Raw genomic sequence first — 21725 nt, 5'->3', positions numbered from 1 at the left:
AAAACGAAAAATATAATTTTACAGTAAAATTTGTTTTACAAACTATTTATGTTGAAACAAAAGGAATCTTTAAGTGATTTAATTATTGTTTGAAGTATCCTAAAAGATTTTAAGTTTCTCAACAAAAAATTATTTTGGAATATGAGCCGTATGTATTGGTTTATCAATGATTAATACTAGGACATTATTTAATGCATTTGCATTCTCCATTGGAATTAGGTAGGAAACAATTCTTAAGAGATTTTAGTCATTCATTTGTTTTTCAACCCCCAAAAAAAAGTCATTTGTTTGTTTGATTCATTTCAAAAGTCCCTACCCTCCAATCTCCTAGTCGTTGCCAAAATACATTCATGGAATCTCTCCTCTTCTATCACTCATTCTGAAAAAAAAAAAAAAAAAAAAAAAAAAAAAAAGGAAAGGGAAAATTATTCACGCCCGATGGGACTCGAACCCACAATCGCCTGATTAGAAGTCAGACGCCTTATCCATTAGGCCACGGGCGCCTTGATGCAAATTGTGGTAATAATATTTTATTTATAGAATATAGTACTTATAAACCCGCCATAACCCTAGTCTCTGCTTTCGGAAATTTCCTCAAAGAAACTTCTGAAAAATTCACTTCAGCGGGAACACTAGTTCATAGGTTGAGACGATAGTTTGAAGAGTTGCAAGAGAGAGAGCAAGTTTAACTTCTCTCACCGAGATTACATTCGTCTTCTGTTCTCAAGATAATACCAATGGAATTAGTAGTCGCTTCGTCTCCCGTCGATGCTGGGATCGGTTGCTGGGATCTGCATTCGGGCGCAGAGCAGCTCCGTTACCGATCCTGTGCATCTGCTTCTCATGGCCTCACTTGTGTAGGTCGTCGCTTCCTTGCATCTTCGCAGCTTCGAGACTCCTCTTCGTCGTCCGGCTCAATTCTCTACTGGTCCTGGAACAAGGTTTCTCTTTTCACACTCTCCTGTCTCGCTTGTTTTCTTTCTGCCCTTATATTCTTCAAATTCTAGGAACTTAGGTCATCATACAAACAGAAACATCAGAGTTGGCTTTACTCATGAGAAAAATATTACTGGAATTGGATGGAGAAAAATAGTGAAGTGTATTAAGTGTCTGTACATTCAATTCCTTAATGAGGTTCAAAAGTTGAACCGATATGTTGTTCTGGAGCTGGAGCTTCTTTATGAGACAAGAATACTGAGTTACTGGTGACCATGCCACTGTTTTGATTCCCTTGGTGTTGCAGCCTCAGGTTGAAGTTAAAAGCTTTCCAGCTGAGCCAATCAATCCACTTGTTTCTAATAGCGAGGGTACGTATATCATTGGAGGAGGATCATCTGGTGACATTTATTTTTGGGAGGTGAGTTTTTATTGTGTCTCTTGGATATCTCGTATCATTGTTGCAAAATTGGGGATTTTGGGAAATTTAAATGCATGGAGACATTTTTAATTGGTTCCATTTTTTTTTTTTTTAATCTGTTCATGCATGTTTTGCAAGCCAGGTCTCTAGTGGCAGACTACTTAAGAGGTGGCATGCTCATTACAGGGCTGTTACTTGCTTAGTACTATCGGATGATGATTCATTGTTAATTTCTGGGGCAGAGGATGGATGTGTTAGAGTTTGGTCCCTTCTCATGTACTCTATTCCCCTTCTCTTAATCAGTCATTATGATTATCTTTGTGTATGTTATAAATGGTTTCTATCATATTGAAAACCTTATGCTCTACTAATTTTCTTTGACTTCCTTTTTTTTGGATAGGATGTTTGATGATATTGGGAGGGAAGCAGCAAAACATCCCTACGTGCATAGTTTCACTGATCACACTTTGCGTGTGACTGCTGTTGTTTTAGGTTATGGAGGGTGCAATGCAATTATTGTGTCTGGCTCTGAGGATCGAACGTGTAAGGTTCGCTAGTTCTTCTGCATTATTTTGTCTTGTGTAAATATAATATGTAGGATCCAATATTATGCTTATGGGTTTTAAGATCAGCTGTGGAGTTGTTTGTTGGATGTTTTGGTTGAGTTAAAGTTTTATCTGTGTCATTCTCTATTCTAAAACCTGAACAAAGTCATTCATAGAGCATTTTCAGCTCCTTTAGCAAAGTTTGCTTGTCTTCAAACTATGACTTGATTTTGAACCATATCTTCAGAGTTCTTTTTTTGGGGTGGGGGGGGGGGATTGGGGTGGGGTGGAGGTTTCAAAAAGTGGTAGGGAAGCAATGAGCAAGAATACCTGCCCAAGAGGAAGGAGATGGGGTAAAAACGCAACAGACGTGATGATTTCAACAACATTAATGCTACTGAGTCCCCAAATGTCAAGAGATAGGATAAAATTGTATGTCTGAATTATGATTCAATATGGAGAAATCATAGACTCATTGTCTTAATAGGTATTATTGACTTTAAAGGGCAAACATAAGTGGCTGTGCTTACATATTTTTGCGTGAAACGTTTAGACCAATTGCTCTCTTTGTTGCATGGGTTTTCAGTTGTAAGTTGGATTCATATCTTTTCTTTTCAACTTCTAACAGTGCTAATCCCGTACCAGTGAAATCCAATGGGAGATCAACTTGCGATAGGAACGTAGGTCTAGGGATAAAACCTAGTTTGAGAGAAATTCAGACAACTTGATTTAAACAATTTTGATCAGCCTGATTTTTTTTTTTTGAATGAACAATACAAGCAGTTGATCAAATCTGTAAGACATGATCTGGATCTGGCAAACATATTTAAGGTAATGAGAGAATCCTTCTTAAAATCCAGAAGACTAGAGAATTCAATGGCAGAAATTTATACCTTGTGGGCGGTAATTGAAACTGATATGCAATTGTGGGAAAGAAAAGAAATAAAAGAAAAGATATGATTACAAATCATCACCAGTACCTCAACCTTGGAATCATTACCAGGGGTCTACTGAATCACCATAGCAGGGAACTCTGACTCACCACAGAACCAAAGGTAAAGCCAATCTTTCATCATCAAATTTGTGTACAGGGCTGAAGCCCTCTACAAACTTATATAAAAGATTTGAAACATGACTCAAACTTAGCCTAAAACTCTTCCATTCAACAACTGACCTTGGAGGTGGCCTTAACTGACTAGAATACTATTAAAAAAAAAAAAAAAAAAAAAGAAAGAAAATGAAAAAAAAAAAATGAAGAAAACAACTTTAAACAAGGCTGGACTCATAGAGATCTAATCTAGCCCAACTAAAACACTTAAGAACAATAAAAAAAAAAAGAAGAGAATAGGACTTTGACTAGACCCCACAACTTTAGTTAATAAATCCTGTATTCATTCTCATAGCCGTATTTTGGGCCCATTAAAGTAGCCTGTTACGATAAAAATCCATTGGACTAAACTCTAAAGGCACAACATATATTTAACCTAACCGAAGACTTATTTCCATTAAAAAAGTTCCGCTTTTGTGTTTTATCTACATCAATGTCTCTTCTTTCCATAAATTTCTGATTTGCCACTATTTCTTCTGTGGCCTGCATCACTAGTGCTAAAATCTTTCTCAAACTTTTAATCTCATCCTCAGCCTTGTGGCATTAAGCAACCTTTGTCCATACAATTCATCAAACCCTAGAGCCTTTCATGCCTTAAACCCTTAATTTTTTCAAGAAACATCACCATCATTGTGGCTGCAACACTTAAACCCCAAGTTGATTTCTTGTAGTCCACCACCTAATTGGTCATGTAGTTTTTTCCTTCAAAATTTATCCACAATCTAATATCTAGACCCCTAGTTTATTGAAGTCTATGTTTAATAATCTCCATTTTCAATTCAAGATTACTAGTAGATCATTTTAGGATCAAAGAAAATTATCTGAAGACAATCTAACTAAAAAAACACCTTATTGAATGGGTGGGATCAGTATCCTACATCAGCCGCCAGGGTCTCTGATGTAGATACACCTGCATTTACTTGGTTGGACCAGCATGACCGGCTGTGGAAGCCAAGGGCCAAGAAGAACCGGTCCAACCCAGGTTTTTGGTCCAACAAGGGTTGGAAGTAGTTTAGTTTAATATTATGTCTTTTATTTTTCTCAAGTTTGTTTTGGGTAGGATACGTATGAAGTAAAAGTCAGTTTTAGTGTTAAGAGTCTAAGTAGGAGTTTCATTATTTTCTTTTAAATACTTGCATAAACTCAATGTTTCAGTTTTAGAGTGAAATTAATTTTAGAATTAGTGAATTTGTGCATGGTGTGTGATCCCCTTCTCTCTCTTGTGCGATTTTTCCTCTTCTTCCTAAGGCTACGCCATCAATTTGGTATCAGAGCCGAAGGTCCCATTCCCCTTCTTCTCTCTCATCTTCTTCCCTTCCATCTTTCCTTCCCTTTCCCATTCTCTGTTTCGATTACAGAGACTGAAAAAAAAAAGAAACCTTCAAACCCTTCTCTGTCTTAGGGTTTTGTCGGGTGAAAAAGAAAGAAAAAAAACTATTGTCTTTCTTTGCCTGATAGCCAAAAAAAAAAAAAAAAAAAAAAGGTTGACGAAGAAGAAGATGGAAAGTCGAGAAGAGAGAGATAGAAGACAGAAGAAAAGAAGAGAGGAAGAAGATTCAGAGAAGAAGAAAGAGCAGAAACAGAAGACAAAAAGAAGATGAGCATAAATCAGAAGAGGAAGAAGAAGAACAGAAGAAGGAATAGAAGAAGAAGAGAAGAAAGAAGGAGAAACAAGAAGACGAGAAGAGAGAGACAAGACAGAGTACATACCTGCAAACCCCATCGTGAGCCTCTCTCTTGGTTGATGCCGACTCCCCCTACTGGTTCCATCTTCAAGGAGGAGGAGAAGAATCTTCTAGTCGGTAATCTAAACCTATCGATTCTTATTTCTTCTTTCTAATTCCTCTTTTCCAGAATTACCCCACTTTGATTTGCTTATTTCTCACATTACCCCTCTCATTATCCTTTATCCCTTTTTATCCCATAATTTTTCTTATTTTCAATTAGACCCCTTCCCCACACGTATACACCACTTTGTCTTAAATTGAATTTCAATATTTACAGTTCTGCCATCCCTGCAAAAAAAAAAAAAAAAAGAAGAGTTATTTACCATTTTGCCATTGCCCTTAAACCTCCTCTATTTACTACTTTACCATCATATTCAAGTGTAATCTTACCCATCTCCACCATGGTAGCTAATAGTGAAATTGTTCAACAGCTGAACTCCTATAAGGGAGAAACTGATGCCAAAATTGAAGCTATTATGACAACGATGGAATCCATGCAAGCTTTTATTGATCGTTTGGTGGCAATAGATAGAGGAAAAGTCCCATTCAATCTGGGGATTCTTCCAACACCATTCCATAAGATCCACCACCGCCACTACACCGCCTCTACCACTGCCTCCACCACCATATGGAACTAGTCGATATGATGATGGAGCAGAAAGAGCAGCAAGATTGGATGTCCTTGATTTTTATGGAGACAACAATTCAGAACTGTACCTTGACTGGATTCACAGCTTAGAGACATTCTTCAGATGGTATGGGTTGACTGAGGCCTAAAGATCCTATTTGCAGAGGACAAACTGAAAGGCACGGCCCGAATCTGGTGGATCAAGCCATAGCAACAAAACCGAACCCAAGGCATTGGTTTAGTCAGTACTTGAGCTGAAATGCGTGAAGTCATGAATCGGAGATTCTTACCTTTTGATTACAAGTAACGCATGCATCTCAGGTTTGCACAATTGAAACAAGAGAATTTGACCGTTGAAGAGTATGTAGCTAGATTTTATTATTTGTCCACTTGTACTGATTTTGAGTGGGATGAAGAAGTATTGGTAGCATAACTCCACAATGGTTTGCACTCTTAACTTAGTGCTGCCCTTGCATCTAGCTGACTGTCTACAATGGAAGATGTCGTATATGTAGCATATCAGGTTGAGGGAAGTCTGAAACGTCCATACAATCGGAGGTTATTTATAGATGCTTTTCCTAGAGGTCCTAGTTCTATTCAGCCATAGTCATCTCCACAGGAAAAGTTAATCAGCAGACCATAGGTTAGTACTTGATCTATGTCATCTTCACGACCCAGCTAGCCATATTCTCCACCTCGATGCAATTCAGACATGTCATTTTCACAACCGAATCAGCCTTACTCCTCACTTTAGCATGGTTATGACAGGAACTCAGTATTTCCAAGAGAAGCTATTCAATGTTTCCAATGCAAGGGGTACATGCATCGAGCAAATCAATGTCCTAATCGGTTGTTGGCATACATCGACAAGGACAATTTCATACCCTATGTACCAGAAGAGCAACAAACATAGGAACACTAAATTTGGAGGCTGAATGTGACCATGAGCCCAATAAGGTTAATGTTAATGATGGTGAGCCTCAACCGTTCTATGTGATCCGTCCTCTCTTGACTACACAGAAGATTCCCAAGGAGGACGATTGGCGCTGTAACAGTATCTTTCAGACCAGGGTGCGATGCAATGATAGCTTGTGTAATATGGTGATCGACCCTGACAGTTGCACCAACGTCGTTGTTGAAGATGTTCGCAAGTTGGGTTTGAAAACTGAGCCTCATCCGAACCCCTCAAGGTTGGGTGGGTGAACAACAATACTATGAAAATTCATGAAAGGTGTTTGCTCACATATTCCATGGGCAGACTGATTGATCAAGTTCAGTGTGATGTTCTCCCGCTGAAAGTTAGTCATATTCTTTTGGGGTGCCTATAGTTGTTCGACAAGAAAGCCAAGCACTGTTGATATGAGAATACCTATTCGTTTCAGCATGGTGGCCTTGAGATGAAGTTCCTACCAGCAAAGGATATTCCCACTCTCAAGCTCAAGAAGATAATTGGTACTTTTCTCATCAAGCGCATCGACTCTGATGGCATTCTTGGATGAGTTGACGGAGTCGGGTTCTTTTCAGAAGGGGAGAGCTGATGTAGATACACCTGCATTTACTTGGTTGGACCAGCATGACTGGTTGGGGAAGCCAAGGGCCAAGAACAACTGGTCCAACCCAGGTTTTTGGTCCAACAAGGGTTGGAAGTAGTTTAGTTTAATATTAAGTCTTTTATTTTCTAAGTATTTTATTTTTCTTAAGTTTGTTTTGGGTAGGATACGTATGAAGTAGGAGTCAGTTTTAATGTTAGAGTCTAAGTAGGAGTTTCATTATTTTCTTTTAAATACCTGCATAAATTCAATGTTTTAGTTTTGGAGTGAAATTAATTTTAGAATTAGTGAATTTGTGCGTGGTGTGTGATCCCCCTCTCCCTTTTGTGCGATTTTCCCTTTTCTCCCTAAGGCTACCCCATCAGTCTCCTTTTTTGTTTTTACTTAGTCTATTGCCTTAGTGGAGTCCCCTGCTTTTACTGCTTCTCCAACCTTGTAAGGGGCAAGGGCATAATTTTATTATTTTATTTTTTAAATTTATAAGCAATAGGCTCAGCTTTTGTTGAGTCCCCTGTTTTTGCCTAGTCTATTGCCTTAGTTGAGTTCTCTGCTTTGTTGCTCCTTCGGTTTTCTAGTAGCAAGATCTGGCTTTTGCTTCGAAGATTTATTGCTTCAAGGAAGCAGGAAAAAGTTCCCAACCTTGTAAGGGGGCAATGGCATAATTTTATTATTTTATTTTTTAATTTTATAAGCAATTGGCTCAGCTTTTGTTGAATCTTCTCCTCTTGTTGGACCTCTGCTAACATACATAATTTGGCCCCTATTACTTGCTCTGCTGACCAATCAGATTTGAACATTGCTTTATTTAAAAGAGGAGAAGCGAATCTGCACCATATGCAATTAGCACCTGTCAGATTTTAGCTCCTTTGGTTTTCTTATGCTTTGAAGAAATAGGTTGTTTGATCATTCTTAACAATTGGTGTGGAATTTATGTTGGGAAACATAATGAATAACTGTCCGAAATGTCAACACTGAATGTCCATGTATGTTCACTTTGAATTTGTTTACTAATTACTTGAGGGTGAAAAAACATTCCCTAGGAAATAAGCATATATATATATATATATTATCATTTTAGCAACATCAGAATCAGATGAATGATTTAATTTTGCCGCAGTTGCATACATAAGCATCTGTTTTAAAAGATTGATGATTTGATATTCAGATAAACTATCAATATTCCACTAAAAAATAGTATTACCATCGATCAGAAAATTGGTAGGTTCTCCTTCTATTTCAAATTGAAGGTCGACAGGAGAAGGTCGAGGGTAATAATAGTTTGTTGGAGCGGTAGGCATAACTTTTCGAGCTTTCCTCATTACTTGATTAAGTTGAGGAACAGACTTAGGAAATGCTGCCTGTTGAGGTAGCATAGACTGGAATTCTTTCTCTGTTAGTTCAATTTCAGAATCAGAGGGTTCAGCAAGAGAAAGAGTTAGGGCCTGACTGTCTTCTAATTTTCCTTTAGATACCTGGATCTTTTGGAGTCGGGTAACAATCTCATCAAGAATGTTAGACTTAGTTTTCTCAATTTTCTTCTTTGGGATATCTAAGGTTGGAGGAGGTTTAAATAAGACAGACTGGTTGCTTCTTGGTTGAGAAGTAGATTCTTTTGGCTTGCTTTTAGGTTGAGAAGCAAAAGTTGGCCAAATATGCTCAATTTTAGCATGAGAAGTAGACGGAGTAGAAGTTTTCAATGAGTCTACTATCGTCTCAATACGATCAGTTTGGTTTCCAATAGACTGAAGACATAGATTAGTAAAGTTATTTTGTTCAACAACTTGACTAAGATGAAATTCAGTCAAAGGAGAAGAGGTATGGCTTGAAGTTTTAAGAGGAACAACCATCTTCTTATTGCCTATTTTTAAGGCTTGAAATGGAGGATGAACAGATTCAATTTCTGTTCCTTCTTTAGAAACAAAAGTGGTTGTTATCTTCTTAATCTCACTAACCAGATGAGGGTTAGAGGATTTATTAAGAAGATAAATTTTTAACCACTGAAAGAAAGAAAGATTTATTTGATGAGTTTCCATGTGAGAAACCCATTTTTCGTGAAGCTCTTGCCGCTCAGAATCAGAAGGATAATGTTCTTCAAAAAGTTTTTTTTTTTTTCCTTCGTTCTTAGCGGATCAGTATTCTTGAATTAGAAATTTCGTATTAATTTGGAATTTGGGTTCTTCAGTAATATGAAGTATCATGATTCCTGAAGGAGCTTGCATATCAGAAGGGGTTGGAGAAGAAGACCCAGTTTCCCTATTAAGAGGAGGTTGGAATTGAGCCTGAGATTGTTCTCTTTGCAGAGGACCATAAACAGGTTGATTAACCTAAAAAGGAGTACGGTTAGTACCCTGAAGATTTATGATTCTATCATAATTCTCATTATGAACTCTAGAGGTGGAAGCGCGAGAAGATGCTTGAAACAAAGGATATTCAGAAGAAGAAGAAATTACAGAAGAGGTAGATCTTCTTGAATCATTAGATCTACGATCGAAAGTAATTTCAACATCACCAGAAGGAAGCTGAGTAATGCATGATGGAGAGGTTCTCATGGGTGGCTGAGGTTGAGCCACGGAGGTTAAGGTCCAAGAGTCAAGAAGATTTACTTCTGACCATCTGATACATCGGGGCACAAAAACTTGAGATCTCTTAGAATTGGGCTGAAAGCAGACAGTTTGACCTTTTGGATCTATAACCTTAACATTTGGTGCACAGGTGGTCATTGCCTTGTAATAGATACGATAGATTACAATAATATTCTGAGTTCGTGGGAGAATATCGTATCCAAAAGTTCTTAAGGTAATAACAACACCATTTAATAAATTTGGGTCTGCGAGGGACATGGGTAAATTTGGTCTACTTTGAAAATAGACAGGTCCTTCACAGAGGCTGGTTTCAACAACACCCATTAGAGATTCATTAAAATTATTCATTCTCGCATCTCTAATGGTAGCAAAAACTGCACTATTCAACCCTAAAAGAGTTAAGGGTTTCAAGGCGACCTGAACAAGGCCGATGTGGATGAACTTAAATCCACGCTCTCTATGCCTCTGAATCTGGGAGCTAGTCAAAAGCTGAATTTGCTCTTGATCAGAAGCAAGAGTATGAGTACTTTCGCATGTCTTAATAACATAGTCACTATGAAATGCGAAAGTGCCTTTATGATATACCTCGGATTCAGGTATTTTGGGAATGGTATAATTATTAATAGCAACTTCAAGATTGCAAAAAACCACTTCTTCGGAATTGTGGACTGTGTTATTAGTCCTTCTGGAGGTGCTAGCTTCAGAAGATGAAGATCTTCTTGAGCTGGAGCGAAAGTATGAAGTCATAATCTGAGAGGGTCGAGTCAATAAGGGTTTCGGTCAATATATCCTATTGTCAATCCGCCTACTGTCAATTCTATTTCGCCTTCAAACGCCTATCTGCGGCAACATGGCTGAGTACGACTTGGGTGTAGGTCGACACGACTTGGGTGTAGGTCTATATGACAAAGGGTGAAACACTACCAATTTAATGGTCCTTACGACTTTGGCACCTGTTCAAACTTGGCTCTGATACCATTTACAACCAGAATCAAAGGAAGGTCGGATTTAAGCAGCGAGGGAAGCTATCAGAGTAAGGAGCTGTCTTTTCTTAGACTGCAAGTTAGCCAATTCAGTAATTTCTCGTCTATGCAATTCTTTAGCGTAGTTGCTAGAATATTCGGTGACAAGATAAAGATAAAAATCAATATAATTGAAAGAAATATTAATCAAATTATCTAATAAAACAAGCTCTTCTTTTAATTTTCTAATAGCAAACATACTACACGAAATCAAAAGTAAGGAAGACAAACTTACATGAGAAACTTCAATTTACAGACTTGAACACGAACAGTTGTAGATAGCACAACACTTGAAATGTTTACAGAATACTCACAAATCTTACAAAAATACTAAACACTCAAAAAATTATCTATATCTCTATTTCTTCGTATATTTCGTGGTGCCCTTGAAGAATGAAGAGTTCTCCTTTTATAGATGGCGGACACCAAATTACAACAAATTGTGGTTGAGGGATGCTGATGGACCTTGATGGAGATGGCGTCGAATAGGCATCTAACCAACCGAGTATGACAAATGAACAACCTCAAGATAAGGTGTTCTTTTCTGAAAGAGGGTACACCTAATAAGGTGTGGGGTTTGTGTCAGAAACTGATAAGCTTCGGCCAAAAGTTAGCTTGTCCGTAGTCCAGGTGTATGGCTAGAAATAAGCCACGAAAAGATTCTCTGGCATTCCACGTGGGAGGACTCACTGTTTTCCAGAAGAGTCTTAGTGAGGTGAATTATTAAAGTGTCCACCCGTGACATTCACTATAATGCGCTTATAGTGCGGCGTGACGCATGCCAAGACGTCAGTCTGATTAGAGTGGCACCAGGTGTGAATGCTTGACACCTGGCAAGAATCAAAATAGCGTGTCTGATTAACATGGCACTGGTTCATGGTGCAGTGAGACCTCTTATCCATTCTGGGTTTTTTTTTTTTTTTTTTTTTTTTTTTTTAAGGCCTAAAATTCAGGCCATTGAGCGCATTGACTGCCATCATCTGAAGGAGGAAGAGTCGAGGATGAGGATGGGGCAGGATCGTTGGATTAAAGGTTAAACCCGATTGCGGTGAGGATGAGTTTTTGAATCTGCTCATTAGATAAATGTGGAAGACGACGCCGAGCAGCTTGAAACATATTATAAAAAGGCGTCTGAGCTGTTGTTGAAGAAGAAGGTGGAAGGGGCAGATCGGCACCAATGCCTCTTTTTGGCACAAAACGGGAACCAGTTAATGGTGAAATGTCAAATTTATCCCACCATTTGACAGATAGATGCCTCTCCAAATGAGGAACGTAGTTCCATTATTCGAATTCATCAGTAGTCATTTGATACTTCCACTGAAGGATCCAGGGTACTTCGTATAAGATAAAAAATTGAACGAAGAGTGCCCGAGAATCCAGAGGTTGATTAAAGTCTTTAAACTTGGTAACGGACTGCTGAAGAGCTAGAGGAAGGAACTCAATTAGAGGCGGTCCCCAAGTGAAGAACCATTGGAGAAACCCGTTCGGCACGCCTAATAAGGTGTGTTGAAGTCGAAACTTCACGAACCAGGAATGGGTTTCATGATCGTTCTGATATAAGAATATCATGTCCCAAGCTTTAATATAATCGACATAATCATATGACCTAAGTTTAAGGCCGGTGACATCATGGAATTCGCGTTTGAATGGGGGTGAAGATCCCCATTCGCGATCACGAATGATGTTTGATATATTGAGCTTAGAATAAGCCCGAACATGTGCAGATCTATAATGGTGCTGAATTTGAGCACTTTGAGTTTCTTTAAGGATTCTTTCATAGAAAAAACGAGTTTTATCACCAGTGGAAGGATGAAGGTGATCACGGAGGTAAATAGTGGCAATTTCGGAAGGAGTGTGGCGAAGATGGATGGATTCTATGGGAATGACTGGGATAAAGTTTGTTGCTATGAAAGGAGAGTTATTGATAGCCTTTAAGGTTGAGGCAGGTGATGGAGATTGGGATGAGATAGGAGAAGGATGTTCTTGAAGTTGCTTGGAGGATGTTGAGGCAACATCTTTATTTGGAGAGACAGGGATAACAACTTTTTGTTTTGGAGCCCTGCAAAAATTTTCGAGTTAAAAAGTCAGGTAAACTATTAGTATTGCCTTTATGAATTCAATACTAAAATAAAAAACAGAGAGTAGTGACTGCCATCGAGCAAAGATTTGTTTTGAGGCAAGATTTTTGACATCTTTCTCAAGGACATCTTTAGCTGCTTTACAGTCAACTCGTATCAAAAAATGTTGATTAAGAAGATCACTCTCAAATTTAATTATACACAAAACTAGTGAAAGAATCTCCTTTTTTATTGTTGAATATTTTTGTTGAGTGGGATTCTAAGTACCAGAAGTAAAACGTACTAAGACTTCGTTCAGAAGATTATGACATTTTTGCTTCAAGATACCACCATATCCAATTTCGGATTCATCGGTCTCAACAATTTTGGAATAATCTGGTCGTGGTAAGCTTAAACACGGGAGTGTTTTAGTTTTAAGCTTGATTTTGCGAACAGAATTAGTATGTACATCTGTCCATAGTTCAGGCTGCTGTTTAAGCCTATTAAACAAAGGTTTGGCATCCTTTGCTAAGTCTTTATATAACTCAGCAATATAATTTAGGCTAGCAAGAAACCTTTAGAGTTGAGTCTTGTCTGTTATTTCATCAGGAAATTTATCTGCAAACTGAATAGCTCGTTCAATGGGAATAATTGATCAAAAAGAGATGTAATGTCCCAAGAACCAAACTTTAGTTTGAAATAAACTTATTTTCTTGGCAGAAACAACAAGTCCTGCTTGACGAATAACAGAAGAGAAAAGATTTAAATGTTTTCCGTGTTGGGAAATGTCCTGAGAATATATAAGGACATCATCAATATATAGAATTATAAACTGTGAATATTGATTAAAAATTTGATTCATAATGTTTTGAAATTCAGATGGAGCATTTTTGAATCCAAAAGGCATAACATTCCATTTGTATTGACCGAATGAGACAACGAAAGCTGTCTTATACCTATCGCTCTCTGCTGTCTGAATTTGCCAGTATCCGGACTTCATATCAAATTTGGAAAATACGCTGGAGGCGTATAATCGATTGAGAAGATCCCTCTTATTAGGGATAGGATACCGAATCCACTTAAGAACCTTATTTAAAGGTTTGTAGTTGATGACAAGTCTGGGTGCACCTCTTTCAATTTCAGCATTATTATTGACATAAAATGCAGTGCAACTCCAGGGAGACTTACTTGGTCTAATAAGACCTTTAGCAAGAAGTTTAGAGATTTCCTTCTGACAAGTTTCCCTTAAATGATCAGGAATTTGAGCTTCCCGAGCTTTAGTGGGAATCTGATTTTCAGAAAAAGTATCTTCATATGGAAGAGTAATAATATGAGTTTTCCTAGACCATAATGCCGTTAGAACGTCTGAACAGACTTCCTTTTCAAGTTGAGCTTGGAAGGTTTGAACTCGAATTTGAAAACTAGGGTCATCAATTTTTTGTTGTATGCTCTTTTGTTGGATTTCAGAAGATAAAGAGCATATGAACTTTTCTTTGGACTGAACTTGATCCCGGATTTCACTCACCATATGAACCTTGGGAGGTTCGATGAATAGAAAGGTGATAGGGTGATTTTGAATCATCGAGTGAAGACCGACTGTGTCAATTTGTAATGGATACAACTGGGATAGAAATGGAGTACCAAGAAGTACAAATTGAGAGAGTCCTTTGATCATTATGAAAGGAGTCTTCAGGCAGTGTCCATTATTACAGATAGAAGCAGAAGGGAGTTTATACTCAACTTGCATTCTCTACCCATTAGCAGTAATCAATTTTTGAATGGTCTTCTCAAAGTATTTAGAAGGTACAAGTCCTCTATTAATACAATTTATATCTGCGCCTGAATTGATTAAGGCGATAGTCTTTAGGCTAAACTCATGATTAACAACGATGTCAATCATCACATGCCATCGATGAGTTTGAACCTGTTGGATAGTTAAGATTTGAGCGTCATCAGAAGAAATTGCAGCAGGAGTCGCAGAGGTACTAGCTACTATATTTTGAGTTGCTAGTAGATCCTTGAAGGAAGCTTCTTCGTCAGAATCTTGCTCAATAACCTGTTGTGTATTATAAAGTTCAAGAATCTGAATTCTTTGTTTAAGATCTCGAACTTCAGTCTTAACTTCATTGAGGTCCTTACGAAGTTCCTGAATAGTAGGTTCTCGGGTAAGAGAAGTAGCTTTAACCCGATTGATTATAGTTTTAAAGCTGTAATCTTGAACTGTAGGTTTTTGAGGAATTGGGCTAGGCCTAGTATTATCCTTAACTAAGGTGATATGCTTATGTAAGAGTTGAGCCTTAGTTGTAGGATCAGTGACTTGGTCAATGGTTTTTAGAAGAAATGATTCTTCAGATGAGAGAACCATCAAACCATTTTCTTTTAGCATAGTCTGATAAGGATCACAACTACAATGGGGAGTCTGAGATTTAGACTCAGAAGAATCACTATCGAATTCAAGTTTAGCAATATCTTGATCAGAGTTGGACTCGGAGTCTGGCTCAGGGTCAGAAGAGCTGTATAGCAAGACCTTTTCAAGATTTTGCTTTTGACTTTCTGAGAGTCATCAATTTCTAAAGCATTAATTCTAGCTTTAGTTCGACAGTTATTCTTATAATGTCCTACTTTCCACATTTATAACAAATAGGAGGTTTATTAGGAAAAGTGTTTTGAGGACGAGATTTGGAAAAGCGTTTCTTGAAGAAGCACTTCGGTTTAGTTTTATAGTGTTTGGCCTGGTATTTAGGTTTGGAAAACTTAGAGAGTTTCCTTTGGGTTTTCTTGGAGCCTAGAAGGCGAACCTTTTCAAACCCAAATTGTTTACAGAAATCTCCAAGTTCTCTAAATCCAGCTTGTATCTATTTAGACAGTTGTTTTTTTGAGTTTTAGGTCTGTGCAGAGTTGAAGACCTTCATTGCATATTTCAGCAGCTAATTCCCCGTAGTTATATTGCTCGAAGGGAATAGTGCCATTATGCTTTGCTTTAAGTCTATACCTTACCTTTTGAGCAAATAAAGGAGGTAGACCAGAGATGAACTTTTCTTTGCACATGGAATTGTTGCAGTCCTCTCTCGAAAAGACTTTAGCAAAAAAGACGTCTCTATACCATCTATAATGAGATAGTGTAGAACAACGAAGATTCATAAGTTGTTCTCTTGTTCGATCAGCTAGAATTTCAGCTGGTCCAACAAAATGAAGAGTTATAGTATAGACCAAAGTATTAACCGCGTCTTTCTGTTCAACATAGACAGTTCGCTGTGCAAAATTACCATCAGCTAGTTGTTCAGTAAGTTGCTGCGGAATACGGGTCACAACCTGTATAATTTGTTGTATATATTTATGTCTGTATATATTCATCAAGGAAAGAAAGTTGGACTCGACAACTTAATATCTGCACGTGGCTTGTAGACCCTTTAGTAGTGGAAGTTGTTGAGACATGGTTATATACTTAGGTTTTTGGTGATTACTATCTGTGTTCTTTAAATGAAAAAGTCTATATGTAACTTCTATTGCCTAACCTCACTTTTTGTTTTGTAAAAGTGCTGGGTGGTTTGTATAGCTATGGTTCCGTGGATGATCAAGCCTTTATCATGAGCTTGGGGCCTTCCAATGGCTGGCAGCAAGTGGCAATTTAAAGGTCACCATGAGCCCTTATATTTTTGCTTGAAGTGCTCTACTCTCAGTAAGTTCATCTACAACATGACGATAGTGAAGCATAATTGGACTAGATCAGGCTTCCATCAGTGAGACCAATTGGAGATTATTAAACCATCATCGTATTAAGAGCTTTAAGTGATCACTCATCAAGACTTCATCTAATGGCAATGACTCCTTAGGATTTTTGCATTCTGTAATATGGTGTCACTCTAAGCATGCATATGTAAGGTGATTCTCAGTCGAGGGCATTAGTGACTCACCTTAACCAAAAAGGACCTAACCATAGTTGTTAATGTAAAGCTTCGGCCCCATTAACCTTGGCACAGTATTGTCCTCTTTGGCCCATGGGCCTCAATGCCTTAAAACGTGTTGTACCATGTTAAGGAGGCTAGAGGCTATCATCTAGCCCAACAGCCACTACCTAGGTGATGTGAGACTAAAGTTTGCAAATCCTAACCGATCTCCCAAACCCCTTGGTATTTTCCGTATTCTTGATGGGGACACCTCACCGATCTCCTAGGCGGGTTAAGTATACTTGATGTATTCTTAGGTGTCACATTCTTCTTCCCTTTGGACAAGTGTCCTCGTTGTTGCCTCACATGCTGTTAGGGTTTGCTTTGATATTATCTATAATGCCTCGACCTCATTTACCTTGGCACAATATTGTCCTCTTTGGCCTATGGGCCTCAAAGCTTTAAAACACGTTGAACCATGTTAAGGAGGCTAGATGTTATCAATTAGCCCAACAACTTCCTCCTAGGTGATGTAGGAGTAAAGTTTGTACACCCTCATAGATCTCCCAAACCCCTTGGTATTTGTCGTATTCTTGGTGGGGACACCTCACCGATCTCCCAGGCAGGTTCGGTACACTTGTCGTATTCTCAGGTGTCACAATCAAGGTGTTGCCTAGAAGTCGAAGCTCATTTGATGCCTTGGTCGCCTTACGTCTAGGCCCCCTCCAATGCTATGACAACTATGGACCTAACATAAGCCCTATTCGTATATCTTGACTTCAACCTTTTTGGTAAAATGGCCTTAGGCAAGGAAATGTTTTAAAATGGGGTTTTTACTTAGAAAATACTTGAAAAATGTTTGAAATCGGTTCTGTCAGAAACCATACTTGAACCGACCTTGCATATCCCAAATTTTGGGCTGCCGGCCTGTGTGCTGGTCGGCCAGCATCTATCGGTCAATGCACAGCCCGAGAGGGCCTTTGGGCTGCCAGATTACCAATACATACTGCCGATGAATCCTGAGAACCCTTGTCCCTGCCAGCTTGTGTGCGATCTGCTGGTACATATAGGCCAATAGGACCCAAGGCCAACCAGGCTTACCAGCTTGTGCTCAGGCACCATTCGATCACCAGTTTGTGTACTGGCCTTCCGGTACATTGACCAGCAGGGCAAAAATTTGCCCATTAGGCCTGGGTTTTGGGGCACTTTTTGATCTCCTTTTGAGCTTTACTTAATAAGAATATGGGAGCCACTTCAACCAACTTTTGGACCATCAATTGAATATGCTTTATCGAGTCATTAGTGCAAGATTGTTGAGACTCATAACTGTGCATTTATCTTGTATACCTATCCTCGTTAGAGGTTTTTTTATCAAAAGGTTTAACTTTCTATATTGGCTTTTGAGCTTCTAATTCTTTTCTCAACATTGAGTTTTTTGTAAGGTTGTTAGTGGTGAGCCTAGGAAACACTAGGTTTGAGTGTGAGCCAAAACACGTGGGTTATTGTTGAATCCAGAAAAACATTGTGACTTGGGAGGGTGCTCGAGTGATCATTTTAGTTGAACGTCCAAGAGGGTGCCTCTTGGGCAGGGGATGTATGCAAGCTTTCATACTATCTAAATAGTTCTGTAAATTCCATTGTCTCTCCATCCCTTCTCAATTACATTTGCACACTTATTTATTTTACAACCTCACCTTAGGTTCATCAAAAGCGTTTTGAGGTAGATTTGTATTAAATGTCAAGTTTTATTGTCTTACCCAATCCCCCTCTTGGGTTGCCCAATCCAAAAGGAGCCTCTTGCTATGGCCTATGAGTATGTCTTTTTTTGTCCATTGACATTTAATCATGTGGTACATTTCAGCCCTAGTGCATTTTGCCTTGCAACTACTTTTAACTGGCTGATTTAACTTTTTAACAGTTGAAATTTCAAAACTGAAAGTTCAATACATGGATCGATGTCAGGGGGCCAATCCAGATTGTAAACTACCTATCTAATTTGCCAATTAATGTGACAAATGTTGCAGGGTCTATGTAGTAAGGATGACACACCCATGACCCACTTCACTAGTCAAGTTGAGCCCTAGTTGACTGCGGCATGTGGCCTGAAGATTTCATCGAAGTTACGAAAATTTACAAAAAAACTGCAACTTTGCACCAATTGCTAAGACACATGCTATTGTCATTTGGTATTTTGCATTGAAAATCGACTGTTGAGAAGGGTGTGTGATTCTCTAACATATATACTGTAGTGTTCCTTTATTCTGTGCTCATTTTGCTGCTTTTTTTTTTTTTTTTTTTCGAGAGTTATGTAGAATATTATTGTTCATTTGGCACTTCTCGACCATAATACTTCTAAATACATGTCCTGATGTACTTATAAAAAAATGTATCCTGACATGAATTGTGTCAGGTTTGGAGCTTGTCCAAGGGAAAATTATTGAGATCTATTGAGTTCCCCTCTATAGTTGATGCAATTGCACTGGATCCTGGTGAACATGTATTTTATGCTGGCAGTAGAGATGGGAAGATATTCATTGCTGCACTTGCTGCTGAAAGTCCATCGAACAGCAGTTATGGGAAGCATATCATGGGTTTACTGTCCGATCACAGGTTTGTTATTTTCATATATTCTGGTTAATTAATTTTGTAATCTACAATTTAATATGCATTATTTGTTTAATGGTTCACACACTTTGTCCTTTCCTTGTATATCTTCTTTCTTTCTTTCTTTTCATTTTTTTTTTCAAAATGTCCTTCTGGTATGCAGTTCAAAGGCTCCAGTATGAAAATTTTCTTTTTTCATATATATATTGGGGATTTAACTTGCTTCACTCACAAGGCAGTTATGCTTTGTAATGCAGATCGAATGATGTATTTTCAAGTGATGGGCTTGATTAAGGATTAGTGGAAAAAGATTCTTATCTGATGGTTGATTTGGCCAGATCTGATTAGGTATGATACTAAAAACTAGTGTGAAGAAATTTCAGGGATAAAATATAGGGGACAAGGCTTACCGTAGGGGAAGAAAGTAGAAACTAAATGGAGAAAATTAGAAAGAAAATAGGCTTTCAATTGTTGTAGATGAGAAAGAAAATAGGAATGAAAAGGGGAGATAAGGTGGTACTGTCAGTTGGGTGGATCAGATCTGAAAATCCATATGAATCAATATAACAGGATAAAAAGAGTGTTTTTGAAAGGTGTGATTGGGAGGAAGGAGTGACGTAAGGCGGTTTACAAAAGTAAACAACCCCAGTTATAGGCTCTAAACCAAATCAGTTCCAAGTTTCAGATCTGGAATTCCAGGAAAACCTCACAAATAGGGATGAATAGAGAAGAAAACAGGGGACTCATTGGTCAAGGGTCAGGTGAAGCTGATATGCTGGTTGAAGGTCCTCCTATAGGGTACTCAATAAGCCCTCCAAAGTACCCTTGATTCTGACCTCAGGCAAGGGAGATCTGCTGGTTTGTAATCTGGCCCCAGATAGGAAACTTTCAAGAGAAAAGGTGCTGAAGCTGCTACAAGCCTCCAAAGGTCAAACCCTCTTGGTTGAGTGGTCCTTTAGGGGCCCTTGATCATCTCCTAAAAGTGTTTCAGCAACAGGTCTCAGATCTGGGAGATCAGGGAAATCGATCCTAGGCCAAAACCCTGATTTTCACTATATCGAATTGGGGAACTTGGCTGGTCTTCCATCTCAAGTTGCAGCTGTGCTTCAGGGCTTCAACAGGGCTTCAATGTTCAAAATGGAATGATAACAAAAGGGGAAAACAGAATCAATGGAGGTAAGTGTTGGGTTTGTGGGCTTCACTAATACATGTGACCCATTGGGCCCATAATGGTTGTTAGGCCCACTCAAGGTGGATAAGCCCAGCCCAACCTATTGTGGGAGTAGGTTAGGGCTAGGGAGGCTACTATAAATAGTTTTTATGGTCCCTGCAATCACCACTAAGTGAGAACATAATTCACTCACAGAGTTGTGGTGAGGATCCTAGGGGGAGACTACAGAAGACCTAGAGGAGCGAATCAGAGTTCGTGGGACAAGGTTCGTGTTCAAGTTCGGGTTGTAACTCAAGGGAGTTTCATCCACACACCACAGGTATTCTTCTTTCTCCCATTAACTACCTTATTAATGATTTCTTCATTAATGAGACCCTATTTATGGTCTGCATGTATTTGTGTATTCTAAACATTGGAAGGGAATGATTTTCTCCAACAAGTGATATCAGAGCCACCATTCTTGGTGTTAGAACCCTAAAAGTTGAAAATTTGGGCAAAAAAGGGTTTTGGTAGGGTTTTTAGTTGAAACACATCCGTTGTTGGTAATTCCCCCAATAGAATCAAAATCTTTTTACATAAGGTTGTAGGGGAGATCAACATAATCATGGCAATAGGAAACTACCCACTTATTGTCGGAAAAAGCACGTTACGGCTATGCCCCGGATTGATGATGGGGGTCGAGTTGACTTGGTGGGCTGGCCGATTTGACTGAGTCAACCATGATCCACTTGATGTTTGACCCTTTGATCCGAGATATGGCACTATCGGATCGGTCTGGGCGAATCGGTCCAAGTGGTTCAGACCAGCTCATTAGGTGTCTTCACGTGTTGACTTTAAACCGCATGTGTGGGTGCGTATGGAGAATTTTTTCGATGCAGTTTTTTTTTTTGTGTTGGGTCCGTTTTTTAGTGCTCTTCATTTTGATATGCAATATGGGTATGTTTGGTGTCCATAAAAGGCTTGTTTGACTAAATTTTGTGCGCAAAGACATTGAGGACTGCTTGATTTGCTTCCTATTGTGCTGGTGATAGGACATATAAAACCAAGAATTGTTGACCTGTAATTAACATATGATATGGATACATGACTGTTAATAGACCCTATTGTGCATTGCTTATGTTTCATGTGTTATGTATTTTCTACATGGAATAACGAATCCTATACACATGCCAATCATAATAGGGTTATGCACCATTAAAGTGAGTTTGTTTTGAATCCACCAAAGTAGTAAAAATCAAACTTACTGTAATGATTGCATTACTCAAATAATAATGAAGAAACAACAAAGTCGATGATGTTCATCCAAAGTTGACATTGTTCAAGTTAGTTGAGAATCCACACAGACTTGAAAATATTGTTAACCACAGCTACATTCCTAATCTTTGGGTCTGAAATGCATTGGTCCACTTACAACTTTACAATTACTGCGAGTAATATTATAACTTTGAAGATACTATCACCTTTAGGTGAACAACAGCTTCCAGGCT

At 38.5% G+C, this 21725-nt stretch overlaps 1 protein-coding gene and 1 non-coding gene across 2 annotated transcripts in view; one reads left to right on the top strand and one right to left on the bottom strand.

Moving 5' to 3' along the window:
• Positions 1-430: 430 nt before the first annotated feature.
• On the bottom strand, positions 431-503 carry TRNAR-UCU. The gene has a single exon. It is a non-coding gene; the product is annotated as a tRNA-Arg (tRNA).
• Positions 504-611: 108 nt separating this feature from the next.
• LOC122059637 (protein ROOT INITIATION DEFECTIVE 3-like) overlaps positions 612-21725 on the top strand; it is a 43012-nt gene continuing 21898 nt past the window's right edge. Inside the window, exons 1-5 of the mRNA XM_042622551.1 lie at positions 612-941; positions 1244-1357; positions 1500-1633; positions 1758-1905; positions 18874-19073. Of these exons, the coding sequence (XP_042478485.1) occupies positions 738-941; positions 1244-1357; positions 1500-1633; positions 1758-1905; positions 18874-19073 (800 nt within the window). The 5' untranslated portion in view covers positions 612-737. The remainder of the gene's footprint in view (positions 942-1243; positions 1358-1499; positions 1634-1757; positions 1906-18873; positions 19074-21725) is intronic.

This window comes from Macadamia integrifolia, chromosome 13 (genome assembly GCF_013358625.1).
Source record: "Macadamia integrifolia cultivar HAES 741 chromosome 13, SCU_Mint_v3, whole genome shotgun sequence".
Taxonomy (NCBI): Eukaryota; Viridiplantae; Streptophyta; class Magnoliopsida; order Proteales; family Proteaceae; genus Macadamia; species Macadamia integrifolia.
The sequence above is the reverse complement of the archived record's forward strand: the minus strand, read 5'-3'. Positions and strand labels throughout refer to the sequence as shown.